Consider the following 17235-nt stretch of genomic DNA (forward strand, 5'->3'; position numbering starts at 1 on the left):
TTATTGTAACGCAACACTGTGATAATCATTTTATTCAAGTTGTCACTGCTTTGGTCAACATATAAAAACAGTTTTTGTTAAAGCAGATTTGTTTCTTTAAAACCAATGCCTAATATGTTCAAAGGATACCAGGTGCCCCAATTTCTCCAGTGTTAAAAATAGCATGTAATGTTTGATAAAAAGCTGCTTGCACAACAATGCGAAAGTTTTTGTATGATGGATAATAGCAACACAGCGCCAATGGTGTTAGCTCATTCAGATATCACCTCCGCAACCCAAAAGCCTCACTTATTAACAAATGGACACACAAAAAAGCGAGGCAGACCTCGCAAGCTTAAAAACGAAGCCTCAACTGAAGACGGGACGCCGCTTAAGCAATCTAAACTAACAGACACCTTAAAAAAGACAAAAAGAACTGTTGACAGGTTTGATGTTGAATCAATTCAAATATGAAAGTTTGTTTTTCTGTAAATTGTCTGCTGGATTTGAAAATCATGCCAGGATTTTGTTCTGACTTTTCCAGAATAAAACATTGAGAAATCAAAAATGATGTTTATAGCTATCTAAAAAAAAGGCGCTGGTCTAAAATCCTACCACAACGAAACATTATTTGGGTTAGGGTGCGGGTTAGCGTTTGGGTTAGGGTGGGTCAAGTATTATTATTAAATTAAGAATATAGTAATACTTGACCTACCCTCACTCAAACACTAACCGACACCCTAACTCAAATTTTGTGCGTTGATTTCGTAACTGTGGTAGGATTCTAGACCAGCGCCAAAAAAAACCTTATAGCTACTAATTTGAGTAGTTTTGGGTGATTAAGCACACCTATGTTATTTTTCAAGTCAGAAAGCTTATCAAAATAATTTTGGTTAGACAGGTGCTGGGTGACATTGTAAATACATTTTTGTCTTTCTGTCTTAAATAACTGTACAAGCAACTTGCCAGCTGTACTTTACATAACAGTATACCATCTAGTCATTTTTTCTCATATACTCATAAAATGGTTAATTTTTTTACAGATTTAAAGGTGTTACAAAAGAAGAACTAATGCAACGACTACTACCCGACCGAATTAAAGTTGGATTGGATATTTTAATTGTAAATACCAAAAATACAAACGTATATATATTTTTAATTCAGCCATATATTATATATTTTAGTAAATAAACATTTTTCCTACATTTTAAAATGATGTTCTGTTCCCAAAAAATCGTTCAATTTATCTTTTAATAGTCTTTGAGATTTGCTTGCGACTTAAAGGGCACCATCACCTTAGTTGTCTGTGAATTATTGTATTTTGAACTAATTCTAGTGATATGTTGTTTTAATTTTAGATTGGAATCAACCCTGGTTTGTTTGCTGCATATAAGGGACACCACTATGCTGGACCAGGAAATCATTTCTGTAAGAAACCCAGTGTTTTCAGCTTATATTTTACTTAAACCCAACGTTGCTTGATTTTTGGTGATTTTGCTGTCATGTAGTTAAAGAAATGCAGTCCGATGCTATGAATTTACAACGTATATATTTTTAACTTTCTTTAGCAAACAATAAAGTTGATTTAAAATAAAGAAATCTATTTTCATAATGATTCTGTTTCAAGCCATGTGTAATGCATTTAACAGGGAAGTGCCTTTACTTAGCTGGCCTTATTCCATTGCCATTAACTGGCATGCAAGACTACATGGCACTAGACTACCAAATAGGCTTCACTAATATTGTTGAAAGGACCACCCCGGGCAGCAAGGATTTGTCAAGGTATATTTTGATCATGATCAGCAAGCAGCACTTTTTTGGCATTGCTCTGTATGAGATAATAGGGTTCAGCATACTGTTCTTTTGGTATACTGTTTCAGTGTTTTTGAACTTCTCGGTTGCGATTCTTGATTAGTCATTATGCCTTTAGTTCTGATTTGGTCTTAAAAATTGTGAACCATATTATGAGAAACAGTGACCAGATTTATATTTTGGTATTTCTGTACAGAGCAATGCCTTGAATTTATGTTGCTTGCAGTGCCACAGTAGCCTGTCACACACAAATATTCCTTTGGTGTAATTCACATTGTTCGGTTTGCTGAATAATGTAACCTATCAGAATGTTTTCCTAATCGGGACAATAAATAAACAATACATCTTAAAACTCGTGCATCTAACCAAAAAACCCCACAGAACTGATAAAACTTTAAAGATTCCACATGATTTAAACCAGTGTATGGGATATTTTGTTTGTGTGTAACAGTGTCTACTGTGGTAAAACTGTGGCTTGTTTTTACTTGTTCATTGAGAGTTTTTTTCGATAGGGAAGTGCATAAACATGTCTGGCCTGGTAGACAGACACATGAACTCAGATAACGATCTGGATTTGTTGGAGTTTGGCATTGGCTTCTCCACTGTTGTACAGCGAACAACTCCATCCCAGAAAGACTTGTCGAGGTATTGTGATTGACATTAAAACAAATTATTCATAACTTAAAAAAAGCGTGAATTTAATTTTTTTGACCTGTTTACAATCACAATACCTAGACATGTGTAAAAACTTAACCCCTTGTATTTAAAATGTTGTATTTAGCTAGATAACGATAAACAGTAATGGCTGTTTTTGCAAATGCTAAACAATAAATTTACTTCCAAATAGCATTATTTTTATAAAAAATTATGAATTATATTAGTGAGTAGTGTTGCATGTGTTTTCTATGGAACTTTTTAAAAGCAATTGTAACTTTCAGCCAAGAAATTCGTGAAGGTGGGAAAGAGCTGATACAAAAAATTGCGCAATACAAGCCAAAAATTGCTGTGTTTAATGGAAAGGGTATCTACGAAATATTTAGCAAAACCATGTTCGGACAAAAGAAAAAAGACTTTGTATTCGGGACACAACCTAACCTCATTCCTGGCACAGATACGGTAAGCTTATTTTTTTTTATAAATGTGTGGGCATATAATATAGTTATATATTATAATGCCCTTAAAATCTTTTAAATTAGAATGACTGGCAAATTAAAATATTAAAATTAGTTCAACAACTTGCATATTTAGCCCAAATTAGCCTTCAGTTGAAGTGAAGGTTAGGCAGGCCTTTTGATTAAAAATAGTGTGAATTTTTTTATTTTGTTTTATGTTCATTCGAACTTATGTTTAAGTAGTGTTCTTTAAATTTCAGCACATATTTGTTATGCCATCTACAAGTGCCAGATGTGCCCAGTTCCCAAGAGCCCAGGACAAGGTCCACTTCTTCATACAGATGAAGCGACTCCGCGACAAGATTAACGGCAAACCTCAGTCCGACGATGTTCAAGAAACCAACTACAGCTTCAATTTAGCCCAGGCCACAGGTATACCAAAAATGTGTTGTTAACACTTTTTATTTCATCGACAACAGTGGTTCTCAAAGCACACTAAAAACATAAAAACAAATTGCGGCATATTTTTACCCAAATCGTTTAATTATAACTTCACCGACTAGTTAAAAATACCAGAATCGGATTAGTTATCTCTTGAATAGGGAAAATCTAAGTTCTGGTTTTTGTATTACAATAGGTTATTTTCCCAATTCACAAAGTTCCGCGGCAGAATTTTTTTTGTTAATTTGGCCTATAAAATAAGAGATGATTTTGGACCCCTTTCAAAACCTTCCTCACGGACCCCCAGGGGCTTGCAGCCCCAACTCATAAGTAAGATGTTCTTTGACTGGCGGGTAAAGACATTTCGTAAATTTTTAGTTTTGAAGATCAGTTTCACAAGAAAAACTTATCGTTGTTTACGCATATAGTCTAGTATATTTTTTTAAGCACAAATAGGAAGGAACACACATTGTCATTGGTGGGAATTGATTTTGTTCTGAAAAAAGTTGGTGAAGTGTGAAGCTCATTGTTTGGTGTGGAAAAAGGCAGTGCTATATATAAAGATTATTTATTATTTTAAAAAGCACTCAATTTCGATCATAAAGTTGTTGTGTGTTTGCAGTTTTTTCTTTGATTGGCAGTGTTTGTATATACTCCTATATTGACTTAAAATAGCAATCCTGCTAGTTGTAATTCCAGTTTAATAGACAAGTATAACATTCGCATTGGCGGATCCAGGGGGTACCAGGCCATACTTCTCTACCAAAGTAAATTATATTTAGTTTCTGTTTTAATTAAGTAAATGAAAAAAAAATTGTTTTTGCTTTGATATGTTTCTGTTGATGTGTTAGGCAAAACAGCATAAAAGCGCGATGCATACTACAGTGTGACTCAGAACCGTGGCAAACTGTTTCAAATAAATTGGACTATAAATGATGTTATTTAGAGCAATATGGCGATCTCTGTTATGCGTAACTAGTTCTGGCAGTTTAGCCATGAATAAATGCTTTTTTCATGCATCACGCATTTAAACTGGTTTCGAGCTACATGTTTGCACATGAGTTTGCTTAAAACAGCTTATTTATAAAACAGTGTTCAAGTAAAAAAACAGACATGTTGACAGTTTGTATTTTTGGTCCTCTGGTGCGACTCTTTGGTCACTATTTTCCTTGTTATTTGCCTTGTTTATCATTTAAACATGGCGCAGTTTAGACATTAGTTGAGCCAACACAGCATTTAATTTTTTAGACAAGCATAAAAAATCTGAAGATTTTTGGCAAAAATGTTTGTCACCAGAAGGCTGGCAACAATCTGCCTGCCTGAATACAACACACGAAACAACACAGGCCTAACAAATACCAAAATTTAGTTAATTTTGACTAAAATAGCCCATCAATCAGAAAATGTTTTAACATACCTAAAATACTTCTGAATTAGGTATTGGATAAGAAAGTTACCACTCTAGTTTTAGAGAGATTAATAATACACCTTGGTAGGTATTATCAGATTTGATTTAATATTTTTACTTTTTTTAGTTAAATATTACCACTACACTATATATAACCTACTTTGTGTACTATATATATTTAGAAATGGCAAAAATACAAAGAGTGAAAGAAGAGAAGCGGGATCTCTCGTACGATGCTAGCGAAATTCCTTTTCCGCAACCTGCAAATCACTATGGGACAGCACAGAGCAGCGAGCAGCCGGGTTGTAGTAAGCAGCTACCAATCAACCATGACAAACCTCACAAATGTAGGTTTACAGTACAATTACATAGACAATAAAAATACATGTAAAAAATTATGTTTTTCCAATATGTAAAGCCAACTGGGCCAACAATGTATCAAATTTTTTTCATGTGAAATTCGTTGAATTTTGTCACAAAATTTATCCAAATTTTTACCTTCAATGATGGTTACAGATGTAACGAAATGTATGGTTATATTTAAATAAATTAAACTTTTGTAATCTTTTCAACTTTTGTTCCTGTGGTCCAATGTACTTGGTATTTCTCATGTTATTGTTTCAACGCATTTTGTCTGTAAAAGACAATTGTTGCATACATAATACTGCGTTTCAGGCAAACCTATTAGCTTTTATTTACTGTACTACACATTTTTCAGCACCAAGAAAATCTGCTGTGGACAAAGGCAACAAATCAAAAGATATTTTAAAAGATTCCACTTCAGACCATCCTCACCTCATTCACTTCCTCTGTTCTAATGATGCTACGGAAAACGGTAACAAAGCATAAATTTTTTAATTATGTTTAGGCACTTTATAACCAACAATTGGAAAATGCTTTTTGTAATAAAATCCAAGAATGTTTAGGGTTGTTTAGGCTTTTTTACAAAAACTCACAATTGCTGTTTTTTATACGTGTGTATTTTTGAAAATTTTTTTTTTTAAAATAATGTTTTCATAGGAGTACTGACTTCTGCCCGAGAAGTCGATGTATGATCAACTTCTTTGTTTGTTGTAGTTTAGTAAGAATATGTTATTAAACATTGGTTAAGTGACATGAATAGTCAAAACGTCTGCACAAAGTCACTGACATATATTTTTCATGGCTTTTTAGTGGACTCAAGGTTAATCACACCCTTTAATGTTTTATGAGTGGATGGTGGACTGATGTGTTCTATAAAATTGATTTAGCTTTACCAGAAAACACTCATCAATCAATACAAGTCACCTTTTTCCTTTATAGGTAAAAAGCAACTGTTGTAAGCAGTAACCAGCTGTATAAACAGCTTTATAATTTAAATTAGAAAGGACAGCTAATATAGTGGTTAAAAATGATGATGTGTTTATACCAGATTGGTATTAACAAAGCTTAAAAATGTTTAAACGGTGCTGCCTAAACAAAACTAAAAAAACTTTAACGGTGCCATGTTAGCAATCAAGGCTAAATTTTTCCGTTAATGTGTATTAACCATGCCAGAAAAAAGCAATAGTCCCAAAATTACCAAGTGGCTACCTACTGTAAGCAACACCTTTAAATACATCTGTATAACGAAAAGAAGAGCTTTGGGGACAATTTCTTGACAATTTCTTACAAAATTCCTGGGAATGACATCAAAATAATTTTATGGAATTTTTTAGATAAAGTCAGATATAATTTTTATTGTTGCAGTCCACTCCAACCAAAACTAAAAAAATACTCTGTGACTTGTAAGCGAAGCTATCTTATTGTTCTTAGAAAATATAAAATATACTTTACACATCAAAGTAGAACAATGAATTTGTTGCAGTAGGGTGAAAAATTTCCAAATGGCAAACCTATTAAAAACATTGGTCAATATGCTAGAATAAATTACCTCACTATTCTACATGGAGATAGCATTCATTATAAACAAGAAGTAACTAAAATCAAAGCAAGTAACAAGATGTATTGTGTTTGCTTTGTTTACCAGTTGCAAGCACTTCAACGTCCCAGCTGCCTCCACCTCCTCAAAAGCCAGTCAGCAAGTCACTGCAAGTGATCCCCCAACTCCGCCAAATGGTTAGCGAGGACCAGAAAAACGAACGGGTCGGCCACTGGGTCAAGACACAGATACACCAGGAGTACGACAGCGAGCCTCCGATGGGGTGAGTGGCGCTAATTTCGTTGCATAGATCTGTTAGCAAGCTCTTCGCTTTTAATAAGGAAAAAAGTGGATTTTTTAAATGTTGGTACTTGAGTTAAAGCTGATGTGAAATTATTCAACCAGAATTTTAACAGATACTAAACACTTTTACACAAGACAGTACTTAATCTTGCCACATAGAGTGAAAATATTGCAACGGCTTTTCAATTTAATTTAAATTTTACTGTTTATTAGAGAAATACTACCTCTGATAACTGTCAAATATATATATATACAATTGGTACGGTTTAGTGCAAGATACTTGCTACTTAACATATAGTCCCGCATCAAAACATTTCCGTTTAAACCCCTTTCAAACGCTGACCAGCCCTTTCCCTACATTTTTAAACCAGCTTTGACAGCAACTTGCGCGCCGCTGAATCAGCAGCGACAGAACAGCCTGGATCTGACCACAGCAGCCAGCGCAGCATGGTGAGCGCCGTTATCAGTGGTTCAACGTCGACCGGCTCCACTTCAGGCTACGGCTCCAGCGACACCAACGCCAACATACAGCGCGATCGCGTAGAGCTCTGGGTGCGCGAACAGCAGTACGTTCGCCAGCAGGTCCCCGTCGCACAGCCTGAAAACCAGAACCGGCAGCTTCAGCAGCAGCAGAGGGGGAGCCCGGTCGACCTTCCGCCGCAATTCGCGCTCGAAAACGCCGCCAACCGCGGCACCGATTCGCCGATCCCCGGCTTCATGCAAAGCCTATTTCCCGGCGCATCCGAGTCGGCTGCTTCTGTGGAAGGCATGTTTCGGCCTCCGGTGCCGCTGTACAGCCACTGGGGCAGCGAGATGATCAGTCAGTCGACCGGCTTCAATCGTAACTGAACAGTCCGTAACCGCATCATCGCTTTCAACAGGAGCGAAAATGCGAAGATGGCTGTCTTCACTTTCCTTGACCTCGTTTGTATGAACCGGGTATGATTTTATGGATTCCAAGTATGTTTTAAACTTGGCACTTGTCGGACTTCTGTCGTTCTTTGCTATTCCTCGTTTTCATTCTTTCACGTTTCGCTTATTTTTTCAATGTAACAAAAATCTTGTTAACTTTCAGATACAAGGTCGTTTTATTGTAGCACACGTGTTTCTTTCTGCGTGCATACCAAATACCTAAATTTTAATTTTCAATTCATAATATCCAAAGTAACCACGTAAACAAATCGTTCATTACATTAAAAAATGTTTTTTTTTTAGATGTTCTTTTTTTCGCCAAGTTATGAAGCCTGTATAAAACGTGTAACACCATTAGCTGGTAACGTTTTGTTAATTATCACTGGTTTTAACTTTCTCCCAAATGACAAACACAGAACAAAAATTTAAATTTCCTTGTACGCTGGCTACTCGCGTTATACCTTTCCGCCACCCTGTTTGTAATCTTTAACAAGACTCGTACACTATTAATAACTTCCGCCCTTAAATAATGATTGAAGTGCCAAAACGTGTAAGCGTGATTTAACGTTGTTCAATGCAATGTGGTTTCTCCAACAGAGATTTGATAGATTTAGCGGAAGGTGAAAAAATATACACCAAAAAGACAACAAGAAAACACTTACTGAAAGAAATATGTGGGGGGATTTTTACTGTGCGACTATTTAATATCAAGTGTTGTGTGATTGCCATATATTTAGCACATGATAATGCCACCTGTTCGTACTTATGTTTAACGCTTCCTGAATTTATCCCTGTTTTAATTCGTCGCATGACATTTAAAATATTAGCCCCCGGGTGCTAAAATGTGTCGTTGGAAAAATCGTGTCGACGTATGGCATTTTGAATCGCTTTACCTTCTGTGTTGTAATTTTGAAAATGAATCCGTGTATCGTAATTTTGCCTGAACTTTGGTTTAGTGTATTCGCCCTGTTGCCACTTATATGTCTTATCACCAAGTTACCATAATTTATTTTCGTCTTTCACCTAGCGTTTGTAAGCGTTGGATTTTGCAGCTACCAGCCTATATGTATAAAAAATATTAACAAGTTCCTGAAGAGAAATTATTTATTTAAATACATACGGTTATTGAATATTGTGATAAAGATTTAATGTCTCCCTACTTGTGGAAAGAATAATTTTGTTTCTCACTAATCAACTAATAAATGTAAAAAAAAAACACTTTTTTTTCACAACAATGAATCCCTGGTAATTATGTTGCTTTTACTCTGGTTTGGTAAACTATTTTTAACTGGCTTTCGTCGCATTGTGTCACATATTTTACTTGTTTTTACTTTGAATCTTAACTTTGTCGGGAGTCGAAACACTATTGCGTTATAATATATGTTGTTATTGTTGATGTGGTGCAGTCTAGCGCGAATAATCTTGGTTATGTTGTCGTTTTCGCTGCATTCGTTGCTTTCGGGTATGCCCATTTCAAGCTTGCGTTGTTTTCTTTGAAATTTTTGCCATCTCGGTTACCACAAATATACTTATCAGCTGCGATGTTTTTTTGTTCGGTTTCTAAATAATCGTCACACAAGGTCAATTTTTTCTTACTAAGTGACGGCGAGACCAATATGCAAAAAAAAAATGCCCTAAATCGCTGGCTGCATTGACGAGTAAATCGTTGGGTGGAATTATCATTCAGGTCGTTCAAAAAACTATAGGTTTCAAGTCGCTTGCTTTTAATTATGTCCCACGAATTAATTTTTGCTTCTAGTGAATCTGAAGTTCTTTAATTAGTACGATTTTTTTTTAACATAGTGGTGTAAATAACAACGACAGTTGAACCAGGGAAACTATATATGTACTCTTACAGTACAGTCAGAATAACTTTTTATCATGGAATTGTACTACTATGGCTTGTTTATTGTTGCAAAAAGTGCAATACACTATAATTTGTAAAGCTAGTGTTGTTTTGCTCATGAGCTACATACATGACAAACTTTTTGCAACAATGCTGTTACCTTTGGATTCAAGAACTTCAACTTTGTATTTCTACAACTACACTGATACAAAGTTTTAAAACTAAAATCTTACATTAATCTAGATCAGTAATTCTTCAATATAACACTTAATCGTTTTAATTAACGCGGAAATATATGCCAATACTTTTTTTTGTTTGGTAATGGCTAATAAAAAAAGTTAAGAAACTACTGATCTAGAAAAAATTTAATATAATAAATTAAAATACACAGTGGTTATACTTATCCGATACACGTTATAAACAACAAATACTGCACAAACAGGTTAGGGCGGTTGCCGATCAGACAACTTGCTTAAAAAAAGTAATACATTTTAAATGAAGTTTTTAAGAAAGCGTTACTAAAAATTAAAAGCCAAATTATAGACCGTGGACCGTGGGTCATTTCGTATTGCAGAGGAATTCATTATGTATTAAAGTCACAGTGGTCGGCTAGATTTGAATTTTGAAGTTAAACCATTATGCCACGTGTGTCATCGAATTGGGCCGAAAAACATTAAAAAAAACTAAAAAAATGATCTAAGCAGAGCTGAGCAGTTGCTCCATGGACTGTGGTAGCAGGACGACCATTTCACGGCAGATTTGCAGTTCCACCTTTACCACCTCTTCGGCGCCTTCGTTCCTGGTTACGTAACTCACTATGAACGAGTAGTTATCCAAACTATCCTTCAAAAAACGCACTTTGTCGCCGACGCTCGCCGCTGGCTTTTTGGAAAAAAATCTGAGAAAAAAGCGATTTCAGTTGCGGTTTGTAACCTTTTGCACATTTTTTTCAAAGTGGCCTGTGCTTTTGATGCGTATACATGTTTTTGAAACTAAAAACACTATTTGATCGCGTTATGCAAATTTTAATGTTACGTTAGTTGAACATAGCTCCGCTAATAGTGCTACCTTTTTCGGTTTCACACAACAAATTATTACATAAAGTTTCCACAGAAATAGACAAACTTTATCCAATAAAGGGAATATATATACACTATACAGTGCAACTATTAATTTCTACACGGTTTGTCCTTTTTAGGATTCAAGAAAATAAGGTTAAAAAGTCAGCATTGTTTTTGTAAGTTGCATATTCTCAAAGTTGTGCATTGAATTTACAAGCCATACCTGGCGAGATAAAAGTGCGCCAACAGTGCTGGCCGTTCGATGTCTGAGTCGAATTGCTCCGGGTACAGTCCATTTACTTTGCAGGTGTTAAGGAACATTTTAAAGTATGTGATTCTGCGATACAAAGATCATAAGACATTATTAAAAAGACAGGTAAATATCAATTCAAAGTATAACAAATAAAAAAATGTTCTGCAGAAAACTATAAACATTAGCCAGGTGTACGATGTATAAAGTAAAAATGACCTAACCACAGGCCAGGTGTTTAACAGACAATGTTCTTCGCCTGAAATTTATTTTCAGAAAAACATTTGATTTTCCCTGACTGGAAGCAGGGCTGCGGAGTTGAAGTCGGACTCGGGACTATTAGAGCAAGGCTACGTAAAACTACAGAGTACAATGTGCGCATGCCACATGTGCATTGCGAAATATTGAAACTGACACGACAGAAACCTGTAATTGTAAAAGTGTAATAGCAAATGGTGGAGTATTTTCCAAACATGTATTTTGAGTGGATAAATTATTATATGCCCCACCCCCCCCATGAATTGCTTAATATCAACGTTAATGTAGCTACGTAAATGTGTGATATGCTGGCTGCAGAGTCACTAATTTTATTGGCCGGAGTCATGACTCTGGTTATTTTAAACCGACTACGCAGCCCTGGTTGGAAGTGGAAATATCTTGATGTCATAGAATAAAAAACTCAAGAACAATAAAGTATCCAAGGTTTCCAACGTATCTATATGATTTAAACGAAATATCCGACATTTATGCTGCGCTTAAAGAGTTCAATAATTATCTACTTGGATCCAGCTATGTATGATACAAGTACAAAATAAACCAGAACACAGGCAAGCAGGAAAATAAACGAACGGTTAACTAGCGATATTTTCGCAAACAATAAAAATCGCATACCCCGACTCGCACAGACTGATAATTTTCTTTGTTGCGTGCAGAGTGTTTTCGCGGTCTCTAGATTGTTCCAGTTTCACTGACAACATTTCATTGTAAACTTCGCCGATTTCGAACTGAAGCTGCCTAGTGAAAACGGAAGGAATAACCAAATTGAAAAAAAATAAATAAATAAAAATAAAAATATTTTAAACCGATAACCCTATATCAACCCGACAACAATTCCGATTTGTTAAAAAAATAGTTAATCAATTCAAAAGACACTTTACTTTAAATTAGATTATGATCAGTGTTTTTTTTTAAGATGTTTTGTTCGGTCCCCCAAATTTCTCCAGCGGTTTCCCAAAAAATAATAAATAATTCGTTTAAGCAAATATGGCTATTTTTTGGTATTTAAATGAAACACTTGCGGTCTCTTAAAACTACTTAGCGGTCACCCAAACCAAACCTTTGAAAAAACCCTGATTATGATGATGCTTTCATTGTAGGGAAAAATAATTTCGCAATTCCAATGGGGAATTATAGTACTGTTAAAAATTTATCAAGATTTGTGCTACATGTTATTCAAGTCAATAAATAATCTTAATCCTTGCTTTTAATATTTGCACATCGGCAATTTTGTTGTTCCAAAATAATTTTGTCCGTGGCATTAAACCAGGGGTTCTCAACTTTTTTTCATCCCATGGAAATCTTAACCGCTATTCAAACTCAATTCCCCACAATAAAAACAGACTCAAGATAAAAGAAACATCTTAAGCTTTTCAGTCGCTATATTAGTAACAGACTTTGTTGAATGATATTTTGATGAAAACAATATACGCAGTCGTAGTAAACACAGAGAGCACACAGAGTGCATTGTGAGTGACGTATTAATAAGGAACTGTTTTTTTAAGTGTGCTCTGCTCATAACTTGCATGATATATGTCAACCCCAACTTAAACATGATTTCTTATTTAAATTCTAAATTTTACCTTAAGGGAGAATAGCACCCCGAAACTCTGTATTAAACCCATGTATTTTGCTTTGTCTTACCGACAAACTGCCAGATAGTACTGAGGATTGAGTTCCTTTAGCACGGGAATAAGCGTGTCGACTCTTCTTTTCTGCATACGGCAAACTATATCGCCGCTTGATTCAAAGAAGGCGAGGTGCTGGTATAGGTGGCTGATATCCTTAAAAGCAGAAAACAACATCCCTAAATACATCTATGTATGAAAGGACTTTTGAATTTGAAAACCACACCTGGAAAATACTTATATAGGTTTTCAATAACTTATACCTTAATAATATAGTGTTAAGGATATTTCGGATTAACTGTTTTTAAATTAGGATTTGCTTGATTAAGTTTATTTTTTTTTTGTTATATTTGTCAATCTGGGCACATTCACATTTAGCTAAAATTACATTTAATGAACATAACCAACATTTCAGCAACAACATTACGATTTGGTTAACTTTAAAAAATAATATTATCTATATTAAACCTGGTGCAATTCCACAAAGTCTGTAACAAAACCATCCAGGACAAAAAACTTCAATGCGTTTTCTGCATGTTTTTTCCCAACAAGGAACACTTTCTTCGCCTGTGGTACAACATAAATCAGTTTGGGGTATAAACAAAACTTATTAAGATAATACATTACTAATTAAGCACCTACACAAATTTGAATGATTTATTTAAGGCATGTTTAACCTGATCACTTGTACAGGTGTAGTCATGTGACACAGTTTCTTCAATAGAAGTGACTTCTAGTGAGAATCTCTCAAACGATTTATCATCATTCTGTGCGTCTTGACTTGCGATTTGTCTGACCCTTAGATTTTCATCTAGCTCACCTATAAAATCCAGTTTGCAAACAATAACAAAAAACATGTTTTCCAGGAATATCAGTAAAATTTAAAAGGTGAGGAAAAAATCTCTGCTTTACGATTGTACTGTTGTTCAATAAAGGATTCCAACACCCCTCCTCAAATTAATATACCAATGATAAATGTCTCTTAGTAACTCATTCTCTGGTGCATAAGTTCAAAACACTATTAACATTTGGAAATTTGAAAGGTATTTCTTATTTTTAGCATTGTCTTTCTATGATAAATTACTGTCCAAATATAAATTGTGTACATGGACTTGATAAATTAATGTGTTGCAGTTGGTAGCATTTTATTCAGCAGACAAACTACACATTACTGAAGCTGTACATTGTGAATTGACAATACAAGGATACATGTATAAAACCGCCCAATTTGACATTTTAATAGGTACCCTATACACGGATCAGTAATGTAGCTTGAAAATAAATGTCAAAGCCAAATAGGTCTAGTAAGTCAAAATCATCTTATAAAGACGTTTCGATACACACATATATCATCATTACTCATCAGTTAATTCGACTGAATTGGTATGCGTTTTCATAGGTCATTTTTTTGCCATGCACTCACCTATTTCATTTGACAACTGGCCTTTTGATTCCTCCAGCAAGCACACACAGTATTTGACCCAACACCGAGAGATATCAGCACGAGTTTCTTCAAGCCTGCTAAACCTTTCATCTGAAAACAGGGATTTTTTACAAAAAGTAACAGGGAAAGAGTGATGGAATATTTGATTAAAACAACCTTCAGGGTCATATTTCTCCTGTTGCTCAATAAAGTTTGCACAGGACAAGCAGTGCTTGGCTTCTTGAAACTTGTTTCTTGCAATGTAATACTGGGAAAGACAGGCACAGTTCAAAGCCCATTCCATTGGTTTGTAAACTTCCAAAATTAGCTGTCTGCGTAACGTTTTCATGCAGTACATAGCGGATTCTTCACTTTTCCCTGGAACATAATTTAAAAACATAAAAAAACAATGTATACCACAGTGAGTGCTCCAAATATATTCTGAATTAAAACTAATGTGATGTGACATTGATAATGTGTAAAATGATTTGAAATATGATCAGTTATTTATAACTTGAAATGAAAAATATATGGAAAAATTTTAAATACCCAATTCTCAACAAGATAAAAACATAACTGGTAATACGGTATCTAAAATACAAACAAAATATACTAAATAATTATTTTTACGTTTTTAACAAAAGAATTATTAAGCAACACTGAAGCAAATACCAGACAAACCTAAATTTTTGAAGACTTGTGCAAGGTAATACAGGGTATGTGTGTGAAGAATGTCAAATATTTTTCTTCTTTCAATATTTTCCGGTTTCTCCTCCAAAAAGTAATAATCAAGCGAAAAAGGAGACTCATCACATGACTTATTGTAAGCAAAATAAAGATCCTCAGCTTTCGTTAAGTGCTTATGAGCCCTGTTAAACAAAATCAGTTGAATATGCCAATTGAGATATATTAACAAGACTTTTACTTTTCTACTGTTCATTTTAAGTAAAGCTATTTTTATGGCAAAAAAACCTTATAGCTTGCATTTTAAGTTTTGTGTTACAAAAATTTGTGCACAGCATAAAAGGCAGATACTTCAAAATTTTACTAATTAATAAATAATCATAAGACAACAAAATGTTTCTAACAATGAGCAATGTAATAGACATCATGAAGTGATGGCTATTGGGTATGCAATACTCATTTTGAGGGAAAATCTGTCTGTTTAAAATAAAGTGTAATCATATGTTAAAATTATACTTCATTGTTAGGAATACTTTTTTTGTAATTTTATTAGTGCTTAAATCAAAGGAGGTTCAACACAACATTCAAACAATTTAAATCCATAAAAACTGTGTTTGAAATATAGACTTTTGTACAAAATTAAAAAATAACATATATATATCTACTATCTATGTATACTTTTCAGTTCCATCTTGACGACTTGACCACAAAACTCCAAGCTCATTGTGGGTGGCGATTAGAAGAGAAACAACATTCGGTGATACACTAAGCTCTTCACTGAAAAACTTCAATTAAAAAAAACATTAATAGATAAATGGTAATAAAAGATTAATTTACACAAACTGTAACAAAAAGAGTTATAGTGTTTGTCAAATGTAAATCAAAACCAAAATTTGATTAAATTTTAAACAAACCACAATATTTGCATCAAATATTTTTTTCAAATGGTTTATAGTTTACTTAGTTTAAAATCAAATATGAAAACCAAAATCAAATTAATTATGAATACAGTTATCTCTCTTTATAAAAAGCTTCTTCCAGAATTTACTCACATGCAAAATAGCCTGAAGTCTTTCCTCCCCAGCAGACACCTCCTCTGTGTAAACATAATTAACTCCAAGGTAGAATTCCAGTGTTCCTTCTATTGACCTGTTTTTTAAAAAAATTTTGGTTTAATTTATAGCACTGCTTACTTTTTGGTGACCCTTTATTTTGTCACTTTTTTGAGTCTTTAAACTAACCACCAGATTGGAAACTTTAGATTTTACTTGGGGGAGACGATTTTGCCATGAAATTGCGCGGCTGTAATAACAGTTCCACCCAAGTTTGTGCAGCTGTAATAATGTTATTTGTAAAATTTGTACAGCTGAAAATGTAGTACTTTACAGAAAACCGTAATCGCGTATGAGCGTTTTTGTCTTGGCCCATTTTATGTTGATTTTACATGAAATGTGCGGCTATGACTGCTATAATTAAACATATATTGGGGGTAAACCTGTCATTGAATGCGGACTGGCCTTCAGGTGTACAAAAATCTTTATTCTACATCTATATATTACCTTAAATTGGCCAATGCACACGCTAGATCTTGACAAAAAGTGCCAGGAAATACAGACTAGCCCGTAGCATCGTGCAAGCAAAAAAAACATTATAATTTAACTCTAAAATGATTTACTTTAAGGCGACATCTTCATTGTCCTCGCTTAATTTGTTAAAATGGTCTCTCATATCTTGAAGAATAGTCCGTGCCTCATATTTTGATTTGTAAGGATTGGTTTCAGGATCGTCTGTGTTTTCATTCAGTGCTTTTGCCTTTTTAAAATTTTCGTATTCCATTTCATTGATGTAAGACTCCATATTATGAAGCTTTTTCATAAACTTACTTAAAAATAACAGTAACAAACTTCTAAAAAGTCTTTAACAAAAATATGTCAAAGAAGGTAAAGGCTTCCATAGACAGAAAAACGAAGACAATGAATAGGTTTATCAGGGGAGTTGTAACTAAAATAGTATATATGTGTACCACTTTGCGTATTCATTATTTATGCTGGTATAGAATCGTACCACATTTTAGTCAGGGGTGTATATTGCTAACATTATTTCGGTTAGGAGTGAGTTAGCATTTGGGCTAGGCTGAGTCAAGTAACATTATTATTATTATTATATTTATTTCCCCATATTTATCTATTTCTTCAACTTC

The 17235-nt window shown here is 34.3% G+C and overlaps 2 protein-coding genes across 3 annotated transcripts; one reads left to right on the forward strand and one right to left on the reverse strand.

The window, feature by feature from the left end:
• The first annotated feature begins 127 nt into the window (after window positions 1-127).
• Window positions 128-9086, forward strand: LOC146158201 (uncharacterized). Of its 2 annotated transcripts, none has more exons than XM_083383449.1 (10): window positions 128-425; window positions 1023-1101; window positions 1338-1407; window positions 1629-1761; window positions 2730-2907; window positions 3164-3335; window positions 4935-5099; window positions 5471-5587; window positions 6761-6935; window positions 7327-9086. In XM_083383449.1, the coding sequence occupies exons 1-10, from the start codon at window positions 169-171 to the stop codon at window positions 7802-7804; spliced, it is 1824 nt and encodes a 607-aa protein (XP_083239575.1). In that variant the 5' UTR covers window positions 128-168; the 3' UTR covers window positions 7805-9086. The 2 variants fall into 2 exon arrangements, with proteins under 2 accessions (XP_083239575.1, XP_083239574.1); XM_083383448.1 differs by lacking the exon at window positions 1629-1761 and adding an exon at window positions 2304-2436.
• A 1294-nt stretch (window positions 9087-10380) lies between these two features.
• LOC146158202 (KIF-binding protein-like) lies at window positions 10381-16942 on the reverse strand. The gene is made up of 12 exons (XM_083384773.1): window positions 16711-16942; window positions 16088-16184; window positions 15714-15820; window positions 15033-15220; window positions 14529-14729; window positions 14352-14462; window positions 13606-13748; window positions 13397-13495; window positions 12945-13084; window positions 11916-12038; window positions 10998-11111; window positions 10381-10611 (listed from the first exon to the last, which is right to left on the reverse strand). Exons 1-12 carry the CDS (start codon window positions 16908-16910, stop codon window positions 10410-10412), a joined length of 1725 nt encoding a protein of 574 aa, XP_083240899.1. The 5' UTR covers window positions 16911-16942; the 3' UTR covers window positions 10381-10409.
• Window positions 16943-17235: the final 293 nt, after the last annotated feature.

Source organism: Ascidiella aspersa, chromosome 3 (assembly GCF_963924565.1).
Source record: "Ascidiella aspersa chromosome 3, kaAscAspe10.2, whole genome shotgun sequence".
Classification (NCBI taxonomy): Eukaryota; Metazoa; Chordata; class Ascidiacea; order Phlebobranchia; family Ascidiidae; genus Ascidiella; species Ascidiella aspersa.

Bases quoted from the DNA above. Each gene is read 5' to 3' on its own strand.
- LOC146158201 (XM_083383449.1), top strand. From the start codon at position 169: ATGTTTGATAAAAAGCTGCTTGCACAACAATGCGAAAGTTTTTGTATG. The intron at 1,762-2,729 runs GTATATTTTGAT...TGTAACTTTCAG, and splicing joins GGCAGCAAGGATTTGTCAAG to CCAAGAAATTCGTGAAGGTG. The intron at 5,588-6,760 runs GTAACAAAGCAT...TTTGTTTACCAG, and splicing joins TAATGATGCTACGGAAAACG to TTGCAAGCACTTCAACGTCC.
- LOC146158202 (XM_083384773.1), bottom strand. From the start codon at position 16,910: ATGAAAAAGCTTCATAATATGGAGTCTTACATCAATGAAATGGAATAC. The intron at 14,463-14,528 runs GTTGTTTTAATC...CCCTGTTTTCAG, and splicing joins GGAGAAATATGACCCTGAAG to ATGAAAGGTTTAGCAGGCTT. The intron at 10,612-10,997 runs GTATGGCTTGTA...CTTTTTTCTCAG, and splicing joins GCGCACTTTTATCTCGCCAG to ATTTTTTTCCAAAAAGCCAG.